At 38.5% G+C, this 21,279-nt stretch overlaps 2 protein-coding genes across 2 annotated transcripts; one reads left to right on the forward strand and one right to left on the reverse strand.

The window, feature by feature from the left end:
• Positions 1-1,132: 1,132 nt before the first annotated feature.
• Positions 1,133-2,068, forward strand: LOC108698947 (olfactory receptor 6C74). The gene has a single exon (XM_018230808.2). It carries the CDS (start codon positions 1,148-1,150, stop codon positions 2,066-2,068), a length of 921 nt encoding a protein of 306 aa, XP_018086297.1. The 5' UTR covers positions 1,133-1,147.
• A 5,333-nt stretch (positions 2,069-7,401) lies between these two features.
• Positions 7,402-19,984, reverse strand: mvb12a.L (multivesicular body subunit 12A L homeolog). Its single transcript, NM_001086004.1, is given in 10 exon segments — positions 7,402-8,436; positions 9,040-9,099; positions 9,523-9,584; positions 10,202-10,317; positions 10,676-10,807; positions 11,586-11,715; positions 13,888-13,981; positions 17,115-17,207; positions 17,940-18,043; positions 19,897-19,984. Coding segments are annotated over 9 exon segments (828 nt in total). The 5' UTR covers positions 18,018-18,043; positions 19,897-19,984; the 3' UTR covers positions 7,402-8,373.
• Between the last annotated feature and the right edge of the window lie 1,295 nt (positions 19,985-21,279).

Here is a 21,279-nt window from a genome sequence, read left to right on the forward strand (position 1 = left end):
AGGAAATGCAAGAACAAGTATTGCAATAAATATGGAAGACTGCCTTTACCTTGCAGCATCTCCCATTAAATAAAGACACAGTTTAAAAATATATTGTGAAAAGCAGAGCTGAAATTTGTGCTGGTTGTTATCGTACAGTCAGACCTATGGCGATCCAATAACATGAAAAAGTAATCATTAGTTATTTACATTTAACGTTTGTAGATTTTGATTGAGCACCTACAAATAAATAATAGCTTGGCAACAAATGGTTTCTTTTATATGAGCCATTTTCATTCTGTAGTCTGTAGAGAGCCACGAGGGGCATTTGACTCCTGTTTATCTACCTGTGTAAGAACTAACCCCATCGTATTCTGCACTATTTATCTCTGGTGTTAGCATGGAACCATTGTGCCTTATTTAGCTCTAAGATTGTAGCTTTCACTGGTCTACCAATGATGTAGGCACTGAAGATGCTATGTAATTGGCAATATAGTATTTGATAGTAACAAAGTCTAGAGTATGGAGTTTCAACCAATTTAAATTCTGCAAATATTTAGATTAATGAGGTTTATTCTGCAAGATGTCTTAAGCAAATATATCTTGCTAAACATTTAGGTAAAGGAAAGCCCAAGTGTTTTAAGAACTCATGCAAGGTTTTGTTTGGGAAAAAAAAAACTTGGTTGAAGTATTTTTCCCCAAGCAGGCTTTGTTAAATAAGTTTTCTGCACTCAACCCATTATCAATATATTAAGGACATGTCTCAATGTCCTTCTTTTATTAGTAATGGGTTGAGTGCAGAGGACCTCTTGTATTTGTCTAAATGTATTTTGTGGTCACAGCCTCATTGCACCCCCGCCTAATGGTTTTAAAAATTAGTGGTGAGCACAACTTTCCCTTGTTTGTTATAGTTTGTTAAATAAGGAAAAGTTTGATAGCTTTTAGGTTTTTTTTAGCATATTTGGGGAAAAATACCTCAATGAATGAGGTTTTTTATGTATGAAACCCTGAGTGAGTTCCTTAACTTTATGATTGCTGGAGCCAAAAGGTTTAATTTATGTTGTTTAATGAATATTTGATACAATACTTACAATAAGAACAAAACCCCAAATTTTTCTCTTTCAGATTCAGCAGTAACACCATGTATATTATTACTGCAAATAAGACCATGGTGAACTATTTCATTATAAAAGGAATTTCCGACCTCCCTGAGCTGCAGCTTCTGATCTTTCTGCTGGTTCTGTTACTTTATCTGATCATTCTTGGTGGAAACTTAAGTATCCTCCTCCTTGTCTGTTTGGATTCTCAGCTGAAGACCCCGATGTACTTCTTCCTAGGCAACTTGTCCATCTTGGATGTGTCTTCTGCAACAGTCACTCTTCACAAGATCTTCTTTAGCTACATCACAGGCGATAAAACGGTGTCGTTCATTGGCTGCATGGCCCAGGTGTATGTTTTTGCATCATTTACAAGTCAGGAGCTCTTACTGCTAACAGCCATGAGTTATGATCGTTATGTGGCCATTTGTAAGCCGTTACATTATCACATTGTTATGACCCCCAGGGTTTGCATAATTCTGGCTTTGTTTTGTTGGGTCTGGGGATTTTTACAAGTTTTGCCTCCTGTTTACATATTAGCAAACTTCTCCTGTTATCTTTCCAATGTATTAAATCATTTTTTCTGTGACTTCGCTTCACTGATGAAACTTTCCTGCAGTGACACTGGTGTTTTGGTGCTACTGAACCTTACAGAAGGGCTTCTTGTTTCTACTCTTACCCCATTCATACTTACATTTATCTCCTATGTTTTTATAATTATCTCCATATTGAAGATACAAACCAGTGCAGGAAGACACAAAGCCTTTTACACATGTTCATCACACCTCACAGTTGTTGTCCTCCTCTATATAATACTTACCTGCCAATACTTGGTTCCAAACTCAAAGTCAACTGTTGACTTAAATAAACATTATTCTCTGTTTAACACAATGGCTATCCCAATGATGAATCCACTCATTTATAGCTTAAAAAATAAAGATGTGAAATCAGCTATTCAGCGCAGACTTAGACTTTGGAGATTAAATGCATAATATCATATATATATATATATATATATATATATATATATATATATATATATATCTATATATATATATATATCTATATATATATATATATATATATATATATATATATATATATATATATATATGATAGCCTATTTTCCTTAAATTGACGCCTTCTTGTGAGGAGGGATTTCATACTTCGGGAGTCAGTGATTAGAAGCTAGCTAAACTCTAAGGGCTTTTACAGATGAGTGTTTCTTTATGAATTTCCTTGCAGTGGTGCTTCCATGCATTCCACCCAAGGAAACACGTAATTTAATGCAGCCTGTTCTTTCCAATCACTTTGTACACACAGTGCTGCAGGGAAGAGCCTGAGGTGGGACACAAGTTGACCCCGTGCCTGTCAGAGGAGAGGAAGCATCTCCACCAGAGAAAAAACAAACCTATGTGCCATTAGCCAAATCACAATTCTCAGGCAATGAACTTCAGATCCATTTAATGCAAATCATGGACTAGAAAATGTTTACTTTTTTTATATACATTATTTTATTTAAATATATATGAAATGGCAAGGGCACCACTGAATAAATGTATGGAGAAAACTATCAATAAAGGGACCACCTCCATAGAAAGAGTTTAAATAATGGGGTCACAGAACAACTAGGGCTCCATAAACTACACAATATATGAATGGATTTAGACCCTAATAATTCAAAATATAAAGCTCCAATAAATTAAACAAAATACTTTTTTAACTGATGACTGAGGTTGGGGATGTCAATTATATAGACGACTTTACTCTCATCTGTTAAACTTTGAAGTGAGGTGGGAAACGGACTAGTGAAGGTGTCAATTGTTGTATGGTGGAACTGATTAATAACATTGTTTGGCACCCTGATATTAAAACAGCTGTTACTCAACTAAATTGCAACCATGTCTGTGAATCTCCACATTCACCTGCCCGGATACTTAGTTGTTAGTACCTTCAGGTTACAATAACTGTAGACCGATTTAATGGACTTGTTCATTTTTATAAATAATACAGTGGTGTGAAAAACTATTTGCCCCCTTCCTGATTTCTTATTCTTTTGCATGTTTGTCACACAAAATGTTTCTGATCATCAAACACATTTAACTATTAGTCAAAGATAACACAAGTAAACACAAAATGCAGTTTTTAAATGAGGGTTTTTATTATTTAGGGAGAAAAGAAATCCAAACCTGTGTGAAAAAGTAATTGCCCCCTGAACCTAATAACTGGTTGGGCCACCCTTAGCAGCAATAACTGCAATCAAGCGTTTGCAATAACTTGCAATGAGTCTTTTACAGCACTCTGGAGGAATTTTGGCCCACTCATCTTTGCAGAATTGTTGTAATTCAGCTTTATTTGAGGGTTTTCTAGCATGAACCGCCTTTTTAAGGTCATGCCACAACATCTCAATAGGATTTAGGTCAGGACTTTGACTAGGCCACTCCAAAGTCTTTATTTTGTTTTTCTTCAGCCATTCAGAGGTGGATTTGCTGGTGTGTTTTGGGTCATTGTCCTGCTGCAGCACCCAAGATCGCTTCAGCTTGAGTTGACGAACAGATGGCCGGACATTCTCCTTCAGGATGTTTTGGTAGACAGTAGAATTCATGGTTCCATCTATCACAGCAAGTCTTCCAGGTCCTGAAGCAGCAAAACAACCCCAGACCATCACACTACCACCACCATATTTTACTGTTGGTATGATGTTCTTTTTCTGAAATGCTGTGTTACTTTTACGCCAGATGTAACGGGACGCGCACCTTCCAAAAAGTTCAACTTTTGTCTCGTCGGTCCACAAGGTATTTTCCCAAAAGTCTTGGCAATCATTGAGATGTTTTTAGCAAAATTGAGACGAGCCTTAATGTTCTTTTGCTTAAAAGTGGTTTGCGCCTTGGAAATCTGCCATGCAGGCCGTTTTTGCCCAGTCTCTTTCTTATGGTGGAGTCGTGAACACTGACCTTAATTGAGGCAAGTGAGGCCTGCAGTTCTTTAGATGTTGTCCTGGGGTCTTTTGTGGCCTCTCGGATGAGTTGTCTCTGCGCTCTTGGGGTAATTTTGGTCGGCCGGCCACTCCTGGGAAGGTTCACCACTGTTCCATGTTTTTGCCATTTGTGGATAATGGCTCTCACTGTGGTTCGCTGGAGTCCCAAAGCTTTAGAAATGGCTTTATAACCTTTGAAATTGAACTCAGGTGTGATAAACCACAGTTAAGTTATTTTTTAACAAGGGGGGCAATCACTTTTTCACACAGGCCCATGTAGATTTGGAGTTTTTTTTTTCTCCCTTAATAACGTAAACCTTCATTTAAAAACTGCATTTTGTGTTCAATTATGTTATCTTTGACCAATAGTTAACGGTTTTTGATGAGCAGAAACATTTAAGTGTGACAAACATGCAAAAGAATAAGAAATCAGGAAGGGGGCAAATAGTTTTTCACACCACTGTATTTTTTTGATCAATGATGGCCATATTTGAAATGGTATTTACTGCTATATTCCTAATGCATATGAATTTTTAATTGTAGATGTATTTATAGTAGGCTTTTGATGATTGACATCCTTGACCTCAGTCACGTTTTTTTTTTATTTTTTTAAATTGAGTTTATTTATTAGAGCTTTATTATTGGGGTCCAAATGAATTTCATTGGTTTTATTTCGTTCATATTTATGCACACATTCAAATTGTTACTAATCTATATATCATATACAAATACAAGTTTTTCAATAAATGAATCGAAACATGACTTTCTGTTTGCTTTGCTATATTGGATACGGTTTAGTTTAGTTGCTAAAGACTTTGCAGGAGGTACAGTTTTTACTTTATAATGTACTCACTTGTAACAAGACATGGGCTCGTTCATCAACACTGGGTATATTTGCACCTGGGCTCTAAAGGTGGCCATACTTGGGCTGATAAAAGCAGCCAACATGTATGTGGCCCTCCGATGGGCTTCCCTGATCGATATTTGGCCGAAAGTCGGCAAGGTGTCGATTGGACAGGGGTAAAAATGCTGTCGGACCACGGACCACATCTGTTCATTGATTCAGTCCTGCGATCGGACTGCCCATACTCCTGCATTATGATCTAATCATTGGTCCCTAGGGCCCACAATCGGATCATCCAGATATCACCCACCTCAAGGTGACATCTCCAAACGAGCAGATCTCTCTGTGAATGGCCACCATAACTCATGGCAACCAATCACATTTTTGCTTTAAATATTCTACCTGTGGCTGGCCAAGGAAAAAAAAACTAACTGGCTGCTAGGGGTAAATGATCACAGGATTTCCTGAGGAAGACTCTCAGTTTACATAGGAAAAAGTAAAGAGACATATATCATTAAATATTTTATTATATAAGCAAAAATACAATTCCTTTGAAAAACCCAATTTCTCAGAAATGGGCTAATACTGTTCATAAACAGTAGTTCTATGGAGATTTCTTACTTTTGTAGTTCAAAAAACAGTAGTACACTAAAGAATTTAGTTAAGAATAAAGAAAGTACCACTCCTGAAATCACCATACTTTAGGCTAAAAATTCTCTTTAACCATATTGTTGCAAAACAAACATTTTGACAAATTCAAAATATGTGTACCTACGCCAAACAATTGGCTAAATTAGGGGTTTTTAATGGATTTTTTGAAGAGCATCCATTTTTCCAGTATCTTATCTTTGAAACAAAGAGAAATCATCCTAAGTATAAATGCCAGGATTGATGCCTGATAAAGGACCAACTAAGTATGTGGCATGAGAGACTTACCTAAATTACTGAACTGCTGTACTAAAATAGCTATCTGTTTGCAAATTTTGAAAAACCAATTCCAGTGCAGAATTCTGCTGGAGCAGCACTACATGTTTTCCTGTAACAGAATGCCTTTAATGTGGTGGCACACCAAAACATTTTTCACCCACAGGTAGTGGCATTACCCGCAAGCAATAAATCTACTGAAATTGTATAAATTGTGTGTGGTTGGGTAAAACATATGAATATTGTAAAAATCCTCTTTTTTTAAAGCGACCCTTGATGTCAGGGCAGACAATAATGACCAAAAGCTGTCCTTCTAAGGGGCTGGTTTACTAATGCTCCAGACTCAAGCAATTGGGTACTAAAATGATGCATGACTTCCTAAACTCACAAATGGTTTCTGCATTCAAATACCTTGCTAAAGCAGTTACCTGCCAGCTATAAAACTTTGAAAAATTAAATAGAAGCCCCAAAACAGCTGATATAACATGTGTGTATTTTGTATTGAGTGATTGAGGGCTCTTGGAATTGAGGAGAGCAACTGAATTCATGAAATGCTTCTGTGACAGGTCCACTGCTGAAGAAGAAACACACAATTGTCCCCTATTACTTATGAAATGATTTGTTAGGGTTGTGACAGAATAGCTGTTCCCCTTTGAATTACAGTAGAACCCGACTTTAATGTCCCCAGCTTTTATGGTTTCCCAAATTACTGTATTTGCTGATTATTTGTGGTCTGGTTTATGTACCCAATATTCATGTATTGTCTTGGTTAATTTATTGCCTGATGTCTCTACTTGTTTTCCAATAAAACGGCCTATGCTTATGAAGTTTAAGTTGAATCAGTGAGTGGTTGTCTTTGCCATGAGGAGACATTGCAGCTACTGAGTGTAACAACACTGGTAATAGAGTATTGTGCTTGGGTGGACTTCCCTGTGCTTAACTAAATAAAGGGTGAAATGCTGAAAAGTGGTGTATTACAAACCCTGGCACAGCTATACCTGGGTTGAAGACAGCTGAATGCTGCATTAGGCATGCTGTAATGGTGACACTGCTTGCAGATCGGGTTCCATCATGAGCAAAGCATTAAGCTCAATGCAAGTAGAACATTATGTGCACCCCAAGTTCTTCCTGAGTGCCTTAGAAAAATTATGGTATATCGGCAGACTGAGTGCTGCAGTACAGCTCTAACCTTTTATTCTGAAAGCTAGAGGTTTTTTTCGTAATAAAATAGAGCTGCTTTTCAGCAACCGCAGCAGGTTTTTGTAACAGGCTGCTCATCTAGCCCAACTTATATGCAGAAGACACGGAGCACCACAGGATTGAAGTCAAAAGTGTTGATAAAGAATCCAAAAATGTATTAATCCATTAAAATCGGCACATCATGACAGGGACAATTAGAGAACCATAGGCTTAACGCGTTTCGTGGCTATCCAGCCACTTTCTCAAAAGCACTTTGCTCATCTAGCCCAAACCAGTAAGGACATGTAAAGATTATGGCAGTATGAAGCAGAGCAGGTCTGCAGGATGCACTTAATGACCAACACATATCTAAAGCCTGTTGAGGAATGAGGAAAAGTCTCTAGGTTGTAAATAGGCATTTTATTATATACTACTGTTTCAGGCAGGAATGTAAATTCTTCATATTACAATCAGAAACTTATTATTATATACATGGAATGAGACAAGATTACTTCTCCAAAGATTTACACAGCAATTTGCTCTTAGCAGGACAAAATCCCAAACAGAAACATAATAGTAAATGTTATATAGTAATAAAGGTAAAACGAGTGACCATCCTGCATAAAGAGGTGCTGGTTTTCACAAATATGGCTTCTTGTTCCTTTTTCCCTTCTATAATAAGATTTATTGTAATTGCTGTAGTGTCACCGCAGGAAGCAAAGAACGCGCCAGATTTACATCTACTGTATTTGACCCTAAATATTCAAGTTATATGGGTGGCTCACTCATTTCAGTTAACTTTTATTATGTTACAGAATAACTTTTCAAGCGGACTTTAATTTATAATTTTTAAATTATATTATATTATTGCTCTGCTGCAGCTTTCAATTTAATCAGGTTGCAGGGGGTCATTGACCCTGGCAGAGAAAAGCTACTGAATTATTTTTCTCAGGTTCGCTGCTATTTATCATTCAGTCTCACTTTCAAACTACTGCCTGGTTGCTAGGATAAACTGGGCCCTGAAATCTGAAGCTGAACAGCTGCTAAACAACACAAAAAAAAAAGAGAACTAAAAAAATACAAATTAAAGACCAACTGCAAACTGTCTTATTCTATCGCTTTGTACATCTGCACATCATAGTAAAAGTTTAAGGCAACCTCTTAAAAAAAGGCTAAAATTCGTCTCAATAATAGAAATACCACAATCCTTAGTCCAGCTAATGAAATTGCATGTTTTTAGAGCTGTGCTGTTCCATGTGTTTTGGGAATCATTAGTAGAAATCTTCTTTCTTTCTTAGGTTCTATTGTTGTCACTCATTTATACCAAAATTCTCCAGTTCTCTCAGGAAGTGCAAAACGGCCAACTCGATCTTCTAACGTAGCCGTGGTGGAATACGAGCCGCTGCAGTTTTTTCAACCACAAATCCATAGTTGTACTGAAATGCAACCAACAAGGCTTAGCAGTGTCTACTGTGAAAATCATACAACACGTACAGTATACAGCCACCAAGAGGAATATATGATTAAACGCTCTACACTCTATTCAGTGTTTTGTTAACGTGAATGTCATTTTGGTCTATACAATGAGGAAATATGTACAATTATATATGAAGGGGTTAAAACAAGAAATCAATGTCAAAACCAGAATATTATCAGCATTATCAGCTCCAGCATCACAATCCTCTGGCCAGGCTTAAGAGGCGTATTTATAAAGGTGTGTAAAACACAGCACAGAAATATCATTTACATGTCCTATCACTGTGACAAGCGTGGCAAATGAAATATTCTGATCAGCGGCTCGAAGCTAATTTAAAATAAAATTGTGTAGGAAATGGCTCAGGTCTAGTAACCTTGCGAAGAAATGAGTAGCTAGTGAGTCGTTTTTCCATAACAGATGTCTTTAGAACAATGCCCCTCAGTGTATGTACAGTAAGCGCTCATCTTAATGAATTTCAGCTTTGGTAAGAGGTTAAAAACCTTTATAAAGGATAACATGGCGCAACTGGGAAGCAAAGATATGAACTTTATGAACTACCAACCTCACTCTCAATCTCAGACAGAGTCTTTATATGTAGATCTCTGAAGTCTGAGGCGGCCACCTACAATAAAAAAAGAAAATGCAGAATAAATATATGACAAACATATGATAAATGCATACACTGCAATTTCTAAAGGTTTCACACTCCAATATTCAGCCTTTACCATTTATAGTATTAAGAGCAAAGTATTCTGATTCTTTTGTACTGGGGGTATGTCATTCATTTAAGTGTTAAAAACAATACCCAAAACTACTGTCTCACTTCTGTCTCAGAGGACACAATTCAACCTATCACACACCAGATCCAGGACTGCAGAGAATAAACAGTTATACCTATATTGCTTTTAATAACAATTGCATTTACAAATAACTTTAAAACCACATAACACTTTTAATATATAATGGAAAGTTGCTTATAGAAGTTGTTATTTACTTTAAAATGTTTTAATATAGTTTAATACTTTTTCTGGTCTTTGATACTTACTGAAGAATTGTTAATAGTATTCTCAAACATTGGGTGAATTGTAAAAGGGATCCCATCTATAGCTGAAAATAAGCATAATCTATTACTTTACAAAGTGACACAGAAACATATAATTAAATAGTGGGTTTTTACACTATACAGAGGTTTTGAATTAAATCGAACCAAGGAAACCCTCTACAGATTCTAAAGCAAAACAGTGAACTATAAAACAAAGCATCTCTTGGATATAAAATTATTCTTATCTTACTGAAAAGAAAAGGCATGCAAAGTATCTTGAGAGTAAGGACTAAGGTACACATAAGGATCCATTTATGATTGCCCAAACTTAAGTGCTCAAGCAATCATAAAGGAAACCCTGCATGAATTTTACTTATCACGCAAGGTTTTGTGCTGAAAAAAGCTCAGCAATCTTCCTAATAGGCAAGCAAATTTTTCTTCATTACAAAAGCCCGTTTGGGCAAACTTCCCTAAGATTTCCAAGCTTTTTTCAGCATGAAACCCTGTGTTATTAATAATAAATTAGCACAAAAGTGTCTGGATTTTAAACATCAGCAAGAAATAATATAGGCGACCTGCTAACGCAAGAGGAATGGAGAGGATTTAAAAAAAACAAAAATGCTTAGACAACATTGTTGACTACCATTGCCATTTGCTAAGAAGCTTGACAGGAAGGACTTACCAGATATGCCATAAATATTTGAAGAATCATAAATAGCATTCTCCGACAAACCCCATTTACCATTACTCAGTGGAACCGCTTGTCCTGCATCTGGATTTGGTGCACTTGCTCGTCTTCTGGAAACAAAAGTAGGAATGTTAGCATACCTGTATTCACAGCTTGAGGAATTGTTATGATAGTTTTATGCTGATATAGGTCACAAATGACCTGTGTGTACCTCAATGCCTCAGTCTACAAGGTGACAGAATGGTTTGCAGAACATGTAAGTCAGGTATAAAACACACGTATATTTGCACATTTATGCAACTGATTATCATTATAAGTACATATCATATGTACAAAATATTCCCTCGTAACACTTATATTGAGCTGTTTCCCCTGGTACCTATTAGATATCAGCATGATGGACGGAGATAGTGAAATGGAGAGATTCATGCAGAATCAGAAAAAAAATGTAAAAATAAAACAACTTACACTGGTTGGACTGCGGTGTTGCTGTCAAGAGAAAGCCCTTTAATGCCAGAAGTAATGTTTCGAGGTTTTGGAGTAGGTTTGGGAGCCGACACACTGCCTTTTCTGCACCAAAATACCAATCCACTTATTTCACTGAATAAAGGAACAAAAAACAGTAAATGAACACACATAAACAAATATAAACAAAAAAGTCTACCGGCTAAATATCGGATTTTAAATCTTTCCCCAAGCAATAATTATAGTTCCATATGTCTAAAAATAAAGCGCAAATTAATTAGGAGGAATAAACATAAACACAAGAGTAAATGTACCACAGAGAAACAAAGGGTGCCAATATGCTTAAAGGACATGCACAACTTCACATAAATAGCAACAAACACTGCTTTCTGGAAGCATACTGAAGTTCTATTATCACATACATCTTTTACCTTTTTTTTAATTAAGCCTATTTTATCTTACCTATTTTGTATACAGATATGGGATACGGAATAACAATCCTACTGGGTTTATTTAAGGTATGGTGATCCAAATTAGAAACAAACTCCTGTGTCATATCGCTCACTTGCCCCATGGGTCATACAGGTGTATATAGTAACAATAGTATTCTTGCCTAACCTGCTATTGTCTTTTAGGTTTCATCTCTGTACATTTAGTAAAAAAAATAACCTTAAATATGAAATAAATAAAACTTTAAGGTGGGGTTGAGGGAGAGTCATCATCTCTAGAACATCTTGTGATGAATTTGCTTTTTTGGGAGTAACATGACAAAAACAAGATTTTTAACCCTCAGTTACACTTGGGGGCTCAGTTTATTCAGTGCTGATTATATAGATATAGCTATTAAAATATATGATATAAAACACAAGCTGATCAATGTTTAGAACACAGAAAATATCTAAAACATACATACCCAATGCGTTCATATGGAGCACCAAACTGCTTGCTTTTCATGGATAATTTGATCTCACAGACAGCGGTTTCTGCAGTGTGCATAGGCATCTGCTTTACACATAGCCTTTTTTTCTTTGGCACAGAGATTTCTAGACAAAACATAAAGACCTGCTTAAATAATGCAAGTGACAGGCTAAAAGGTACAAAACAAGAGGTTTATATGCAATTCTAATTAAAGCTTATGCTGGCCTTGGGGGTCATTGCTTTATATTGAGATAGTGGTGAAAGGAGTAAACCAGGACAAGAAAAGCCCTACTTCCTTGTTGAGGGGTGCCAATATGGCAAGTGAACATAAACAGCAAGTTTTTATCCCTGGGCCAATATTTCTTTTTGGGGAAAAAATTAACGCAGGACCACGCCACCATTCTAGTTAGCTTCCCGGGTGTCCATCTTCAGACTTGGACTCAGGGGCGCGCCGCCAATGAGGCGAGCTGAGCCGCTCGCCTCAGGCGGCAGCGTATGAAAGGATTCCAGGGGCGGCAAAAAGCCGCTTCTGCACCTTTAAGAGCCAAATTTCCGGTTTTTGAACCAGAAATTCGGCTGTACTATTGCGAGAGAGCACAATTGCGCTCTCCGCAATAGTGTTTCTGCCTCCCCTCCCGACACGTAAGTTGGTGAGGGGGGGGCAGCATTGCAGGAGCCACCTCAGGCGGCATTGCCAGAGTCAGAATCGGCGCTGTTTGGACTGACACGTAGTAGTGCAAAAACGTCAGATTTTTATGCTACTGCTTTTATGCTTTGCATCAGGTAAGGTACTGGGAGAAAAATACTTCAGCTAATGAGGTTTTCCCCCCGAAATTCTTTCCTTCTGAAAACTGATGCCTGGGAAAGTTAAGTAAAATAGTGGCACTGTGCTATTTTTTCTTCTAGGGCTGATGCTTTTTTTCCCCCTTAAAAGTTACCATGGCAAGTTCATTGACTGAGAGGTGCCAAATATATTGACAACCATCCAGTGAATGGGGCTTTCCTTGTCCTTTAGGCTAGTAGCACACACATTTTTTTTCTGCCAGCATTTTAAGAAAAGGTTCTGCCTTTTCTCCATTAGTGAAGAAAATGCAGAGTGTGTTGCCAGCCTTAAAGGAATTGTTCAGTGTAAAAATGAAACTGGGTAAATAGATGGGTAAACTGACTAGTAACCAATCAGAGAGCTGAAAAGCAGGAGTAGTGTTCTGGCTATTATGTTACATATCCAGCCACTCCAGTCTTTATACATTACATTTTTGCCTAACTAACTATATTGAAAACATTTTTTATTTTGTACAGTCTATTTACACAGTTTTTATTTTTATACTGAACAGTTCCTTTAAGCAGGCCTGGATTTGTGGCGAGGCCACATAGGCCCGGGCCTAGGGCAGCAAAAAATTAGGGGCGGCATGCCACCCAGCCGCATTATGGGGACCTGTGCGTCCCCATTCAATAGCGCCGTTTGCCATCGCTTACGCGCAGGCGCACTTGCGCTCTCGGCGATTAATAACTTAATCAATATTAAGTTAAGGACATGTAAACCCTCCACAAAAATGTAATCAGTGAACAACCTCTGACATCTTTATATACTGGACACTCTGTTTGTTAAAAGGCTAACAGTAGGGCTGCAGCATCCATTTAATCACTTAGAATTCTTTTTCCTCCTTTAACCCACTCTGCACCCTCCCTCAGGAATTTACTTTGGCTGTTGGCTCATGAACATGCTCAGTTCTTCTCAACTCAGATTACTAAACACACCCTCCAGTCAAACAATAAAATTATAGCATTACTAGTTCCCATAGAAACTCTAGTTGTCTGATCCTATTTATTTTTAACCATTTCAGTGCTCAACCCCAGCAGACTTTTTGTATCAAAGTATGTAGTGCCAGTGTAAACCTGCATTCTGAATTGCATGAACTTTACAGCATACATGTCCTGTTTGCAGATGTAAATGTCATGGATGATGAAAATGACCGCCGTATGAAAGCTGCTATTTGTTTTAGGAAAATGTGATAGTGCTGGTAAAGGGAGGGGATATATGCAGTACTAATGATGTGGCTTGGGTGGGGAAGATATGCCCAATTTATATGGTAGGAAAATGTAGGCTTTACATGTCCTTTAATACAAAAGATTTGCTACATTTGGATTATTAGGCATTTAATCTCTATACAGCGAGAGACAAAAAATAAGAAGTAGCCAGTGCAAAACTTTGAGAAGATAAAACTTCAAAAATGAAGGCTAAAACAACTACCATCCCTTATGCAAGCACCAAACCCTACACCCTTTCCCCATCTTACTTGGGTCTAAGTGTTCCCCGATGAAAGCATACCCAACAGGCAGCACTGTCTTTTCATTCAGCATTTGAATGTCAGTGATAACTTGCTCCAGACCCTGGAGGAAGACAAGTTAAAGGAAGAATGAATGAATGAATGAATAAATGACAAAAGAGCTTAATGTTAAAGCCATTTTACAGCAATTAAAGCAATTTTGAGATAAGAATAGTGTTTTCTAATGACACATGTTGTCTGACAGCTTGTACAGATGGATGGCTTTAAAGTCATGTAATACAGAGGATGGGTGTTAAGTAAATGATAATAGTACTCATACAAAACTGAAATGGAAAAAATGTAAGAGGAATCTCACAGCTGATTACTGAATTGCCAAACAAACCTGTTCAGCAAATGACTAAGCACATGATTCAGTGCTGATTCATAATCTCTGTCACACCTAAGTATCATGTGACTGGATCTAGTTCCTCCTGGAGCTGCTTTATAATAGATATTTTAAAAGCTGCCTGTCAAATAGAAACATCCCAATTCCCCAGTCTGATATTCCATAAGTCAGTCCCTTCATATTTTACTACACAGGAGTCGGACCACACCCAACAAAAACATTTTTATTTAAAAATAAATATTTAAAGGGCACCTGTTGTGGGGCGAAAATATTTTCCCCAACCAAAGGTGCGGGCTAATAAAGCCTGCACTCTGTTTGGGGGTAACAGCATTTTTTTTAATTGCCCCCTATGCCAGCACTAGGACACCCGCACTGGGAGGGAGCTCCCAGTTAGAGCAGCCATGTTGGAACACACACATAATGAGCGAATGCCACATTTTACTCATTTTCCGCATGACGTCAGAAGCTCGTCTGCACAATATCGCTGCTCGCACTGGAAGCTCACTACCAGTGTGAGTGTCCTATCGCTGACGGAAAAAAAACACTGTTACCCCCAACCAGAGTGTGGGCTCTATTAGCCCGCACCTTTAGTTGGGGAAAACATTTTGGCCAAAAGGTGCCCTCTAAGTTTTATATCTATTACAAATGAACCTTTCATTTTTTTCATAGTTCCCCTTTAGCTGCCTTTAGTATGAATTACACAGTTGCCATGGATCAACTGTCTGACAAGATTTTATTGTCACACTATAGTAACATGGACAAGATTTAGTTTCTGTCCCATAAGCATTTCAAAGCGAGTTTGCTGTGAGGCACAGAAATAGCCCCACCACATGCTAAAGGCAAAAAAAGAAACAGGTCCTGACCTGTGAAAACAGACCCACACACAGATTTTTTATTAATCAACACTCACATTGTTACAAAATCGATCACATTGGACTGCAACACATACAAAATTCATTAAATAATGTTCATGGATACACAGCCTACTTAAAGGGATTGTTCACCTTTCAACACTTTTTTCAGTTCAGTTGGTTTCAGATTGTTCAACAGAAATAAAGACTTATCTCAATTACTTTCTATTTGTGAGTATTTATCTACTATTGAAGTATAAAGTTTCATGTTCCACCTTATGTCTGAAGCTGCTCTGAGATGGGGGGGGGGTGTCACTGACTCTGTAACTGTTCTAAATTGATACATTTAGTTACATAGTTAAATTGGGTTGAAAAAAGACCAAAGTCCATCAAGTTCAACCCCTCCAAATGAAGCCCAGCTTCCACACACACACACATAAACTATACAGAAATATCTAAACTTACTGTAGATTTTAGTATCACAATAGCCTTGGACATTATGTTTGTCCAAGAAAACATCGAAACCACTCTTAAAAGCATTAAAGGAACTATAACATCTAAAAATGAAATTGTTTTAAAGCAGGGTTCCCCAACCGCCGGGCCGCGGCCCGCCGAGCCCCGTGCGCAAAAACGTGTCGAATTGGACGCCGGCATGTCCAAATTTGCTGCCGACCCCCACCCCCCGGTCCAAAAAAGGTTGGGGACCCCTGTTTTAAAGCAATGAAAATAAAATGTAGTGTTTCCCTGCACTGGTACAATGGGTGTGTTTGCTTCAGAAACACTACTATAGTTTATATAATCAAGCTGCTGTGTAGCACAGGACACTCCATAGATAACAGATATACTATGTAGTATTCCATTGTATACTACAGAGCATATCTGTTATCTGTTGTGTAACTTGTGCCTTTTCTCCCCATGACTACAGAGCAGCTTGTTTAAATAAACTATAGTAGTCTTCCTGAAGCAAACCCACCCATTGTACCACTGCAGAGCAAAAGCATATTATATTTTCATTACTTTAAAACATTCTCATTGTTTGGTGTTATTGTTCCTTTAACTGAATCAGCCATCACAACATCATTCGGCAGGGCATTCCACAACCTCACTGTAAAGAACCACATACGTTGCTTCAAATAAAAGTTCTTTTCCTCTAGTCTAAAGTGGTGGCCTCTGGTGAGATGATCCTCTTTATGGGTAAAAAATGTCCCCTGCTATTTGTCTATAATGTCCTCTAGTATGCAGACTCGTTGCTTACTCATGGATTCGAGGATGGCTGCAGTCACACCTCCGTGCTGCCCACACTTGCTGTTACAATCTGCCCTCTCTTGGCTTGGTCCTCCCTCCTTAGCCCTCCCTTCTCAGCTCAGCCCTCCCTGCTCTACGTTCAGCTTGTGAGCTAGAGTTGTCAACCTTGAGCACGGAGGCCGGCTAAGGGGGGGGGGCTGAGAGACAAGGGCTAAGGGCTTAGGAGGGAGGGCTGAGCCACGAGGGGGGACAATTGCAAAAGCATATGTGGGCAGCACGGAGGTGTGACTGCAGTCTCTTCGGATCAGTGAGTGTATAATAAGAGGCGAGTCTGGATACTACTTTGTTAATAGAGTGCACGCAGGAGCGTTTGTTCTCCTGATAACGTCCTAAAATGCTTTCCGTAAATATGGAATTTTCTGTGGACGCCTCTGCCTTTAAATAGCAAGGTGGAAATGATTAGAACCTAATTTAGGCAGAGTAATCAAAACTATGGTTATGGTATGAAAGCTAACAGGGTAAAGCTATAATGCACTGATAATATCTATATAATTAAATGTTTTTTCATAGCAAGGAATCACAAAACATCTGTATTATAACACGCCAGTCAAACTGTAGATAAAAAAAGTATCTTCCATCCAAACTAATATTGAAGAGGGTTATATTGTAGCTTTGCAATTATATTCTTTTGCATTGAAGATTTTGTGATTTCATAAGGTAATACCTTAATAACATGAGGTTAGACTATTTATTACCTCTGGGACTGTGCTGTAACCAAGGTACACAGCCGATTTCTGGTTAAAGCCCTTAACAAAGTTGGCCGAGGCTCCTTCAACCGTTGCCACAATCTGCCAAAGATGAAATAGAAAGTACCATATTAAGTAAAGCTACAAACTGCAGTATTTATTCTGGTATCATATATGTTAAATTACGGATGCACCGAATCCAGGATTCGGTTCGGGATTCGTCCAAGATTCGGCCTTTTTCAGCAGGATTCAGATTCGGCCGAATCCTTGTGCCTGGCCGAACCGAATCCTAATTTGCATAATCAAATTGTGGGGTGGGCGGGATTTCATGCGACTTTGTGTTACAAAACAAGAAAGCAAACCAATTTTTTTCCACTTTTTCCTTTCCCGCCCCTAATTTGCATATGCAAAGTAGGGTTCGGATTCGGTTCGGTATTCGGCCGAATCTTCCAAGATGGATTCGGGGATTCGGCCGAATCCAAAATAGTGGATTCGGTGCATCCCTATGTTAAATGCTTTTTACTTCTTTTTATTTACTTCCACTTTAACATATTTTTTCCCTATTGCAAAGTCTCAGTTACTGGAGCAAACAAAACAATGGTAATTGCAATCATGTAGCATGAGGCCATATAATCACTTATCTATTTGCTAGATTCTACCAGAAACACATAATCCTATAGCACAAACAGGTATTATATCAACATAAAATTTGCTCTCTCGAGAAAGTACTAAAACACATTAGGGCTAGAAGAACTACACCTATTTCCAATTTAAGGATACCAAAATTACTGATAAACCTGAACTCCATCTTAATAGACTATACAAATGACTAACCATATTGTAGGTCTTGGGACACAGAGTGACGCTAGATATCCAGGCCAATCCAGTGATGGGTGTAGAACTGTTCTCCATCTTATTGTTAACAGAAAAATCCAGTTCTGGAGAAAGATAAATGGAACCCATTAACCTGCATTGTATGGCAAATTTAGTTATTAACGCTCATGGGAACAAAGCATAGCATGCAGCCACTTAACATTATAAACTACTGTTTTTATTTAAGTAAAATGTGTGTTAAACCAACAAAACTCATTTGCTGACTGTAAAGTAACACAGCATCTAACCAGCAATTGGCTTTGATAATGTTATAGCAAACAGCACAATATTACCCCAAGGCCAGACAGAATGCTAGGGTGATTTAGAGAGAACTGAAGAAAAACATCAGCACACACTTGCTTTACAGCTTGATAGGCTGGATGCACGATGCTTAGGGGGGTTCCATCCGGATTCCCCAATATCTACAATATAGAGAAGCAGGAAACCTGTGTTTATTTTGTCATGACGTAACATTTCAGGAGGTATACCCCTTTATTGTTGCATAGTGTGTCCCAGAACATTCTATCTTAAAGGGGTTGTTCACCTTCAAACAACTAGTTAGTTTCAGATAGATCACTAGAAATAACGACTTTGTCCAATTACTATCTATTTTCTACGTGTGACCATTTCTCTAATATTGAAGTGTAAAGTGTAATTTTTCACCTTCTAATGCAGCTCTGGGAGGGGGGGGGTCGCCGACCCTGTAAACTGTTCTAAATTGATACATTTAGTTGATACATTTCTTATCTTTGTCCCTACCGAGCAGAATCCCTGAGTTTTTCATTAAGGAGATTCAGGTAGATTTTGTCCCTGGTGACTAATCGCCTCGTCTTCTGGCCAACAATCTCCCTGAACTGCCTCCTCGTGTCTTCCCATCCGATATAATGAAAAGTCGCCTGCGCTAAAGCACATGCGGCGCTTCGTTTTCTGAAGTTGCCTCACGAGGAAACTTCGGGCGACTTTGGAAAATGGCGCACCACGTGTGCTTTAGCACAGGTGACTTTTCATTATAGCGGATGCGAAGACACGAGGAGGCAGTTCGGGGAGATTGTCGCCCACAAGACGAGGAGATTAGTCGCCAGGCGACAAAATTTCCCCGAATCTCCTCGTGTGAACTAACCCTTAAGGCAGCTGTTAGAATTGATACAATAGTTACTAATACTCCAGAGTTTCTGCTGAGAAATGTATCAACTACATTTTTGTAAAATTGTAAAAGTTTAGAGTATGTGTATGAATTACTGAGCTGTCAGATTCAAACACCAGAGACACGAACATTCACCTTTAAACTTAGATTTTGGAAAAACAGTAAAAAATAAATAAAGGAAAGTAATTGAAAAAAAAGTCTTAATTGCTGAGGAAAAATCTGATAACAACTGAACTGAAAAAATTGTTTGGAAGGTGAAGAAAAAAAAAATGTACCTTTTGTGAGAGAATTGCTCTGCGATTTAGTCCAGTTAAATGGGTAATTCACCTTTGAATTAACTTTTCTAAGATGTAGGCAGTAATATTTTGAGACAATTGGTCTTTATTGAAAATGTTTTAATATTAAAAGTTATTTAGCATTTTGTTCAGCAGCTATTTGTTGCTAAGGTCTTATTTCCCCTAGCAACCATCGAGTGATTTAAATAAGGGACTGAAATGAATAGAGGACAGAGACAAGATAGGACTATATGAACTACATAGTAACAATAACATTGTTGCCTCCTACAGAAATCTTTTTTTGGCTGCTGGGGTCAGTGACCCCCCCCCTCCCCATTTGAAAGATGGAAAGAGACAGATATAAGGAAGGCAAAAACTATACCGACTAAGTAATGAAGACCATCTGCAAAGTTGCTAGGAATGGGAGATGAGGGGCTAGAGTTTGAGAGCGATTAGGGGAAAAAGGAGCAAAATGCTTAAAACTGTTCTTTTAACTCACACGGTAGATTTTAGATAAAGGACACTTGATGAAGTGCTACGAACACCCCCGAAAATAAAGCACTTTCGATCCTTCCGACACAGCCGCCAGTTCCGGGTCTCTGTTGATAAGTTCAGCTCCTCGGCTCTAACAGGTCAGCGCTCCGGTGACATCATAGTCTCGCGAGACGTCCGCAGCATATATAATTATAGAGACGGGGAAGTGAATTCGTCTGGAGTGGGATTTTTTTTTTGGGAAGGGCGGGTGACATGCATTGCCTGCTGCTAAACTGCGGTAGTCTGTGAAGGCCACGGCGTGTCGCTGGCGTCCGCTCACAATTTTTTACCCCCTCTCATAACCGCACATACTTTATCAGGGAGAAAAAAAGTTTTTTGCGTAGAGTATATACTCTCAATATATCACCAGGGTTAATTACCATCCGCCCACAGCATTTAAACTTCTCTTTCTTTAATTTAATGTAGAATTCGTTTTATTCTGGTCACTAGAGCTCACATTTGTGCCAACAGGAAAACAGAAAAAAGTGTTCCTGGTCCCAAACATTTTATCACCAGAACTTCTCTTCCCAGTATTTGACCAAAAGTACAATTATGTTGTACACACGAATGCCTTCTGCTCCCAAGTCTTTTGTGCAAACTAGACCCAGGCAAAATGGAGTATGTTTTAGTTTGTATGGCATCAGAGAGCCCCAGTGTTTTTTTGTGCAAACAAGATTTTTTAGTGGACAAAATAGCAAAATTGTGTGAAATTCATCATAAGGAGTCATTAGTCTTTAGGCTTTTTTAAAAAATATTTTTTAATACTCTGGCATCATCTGGCCTCTGTGAAAACTAGGGCCAGATTTTTCACAATTTAGCGCATGTGGCCAGGGCCGCTCCTTGCCATGAGGTGAGAATCTTGCCTCAGGCGGCACAGAGAGGCCAGCAAAAAGCCACCCATTTTTGTGCCACACCCCCTCATTACCTTGTTTATTTTACAAAATCTTGCAGGTTATGAAAGTTTGAACATATTTCTATGGTTTTTTTCAGTTATTACAGTTTTGCTAATGAAGGTGAATTGCTCTTAAGGGTAAGGACACACGGCAGATTCGGGGAGATTAGTCGCTCTGGCGACAAAAGGCCTCTTCGGGGCGATAATTTCCCCGAACTGCCTTCCCCTACCTTCCCGCCGGCTATAATGAAAAATCGCCAGCGGGATGGCATACGCGGCACTTTGTTTTCCAAAGTCGCCCGAAGTTTCCTCTTCCCTCTAGGTCTGGAAAGATCAAAGATTTAGAAGGTGGGGGGAAATCAGGACTACAGGTGAATGCTGTATGAGATGTTCCCTGTTCTGATGGTCCACTACCCCCTAAGATACACCATAAGATACTAAAACTTCTATTTTTTG

Source organism: Xenopus laevis, chromosome 8L (assembly GCF_017654675.1).
Source record: "Xenopus laevis strain J_2021 chromosome 8L, Xenopus_laevis_v10.1, whole genome shotgun sequence".
Classification (NCBI taxonomy): Eukaryota; Metazoa; Chordata; class Amphibia; order Anura; family Pipidae; genus Xenopus; species Xenopus laevis.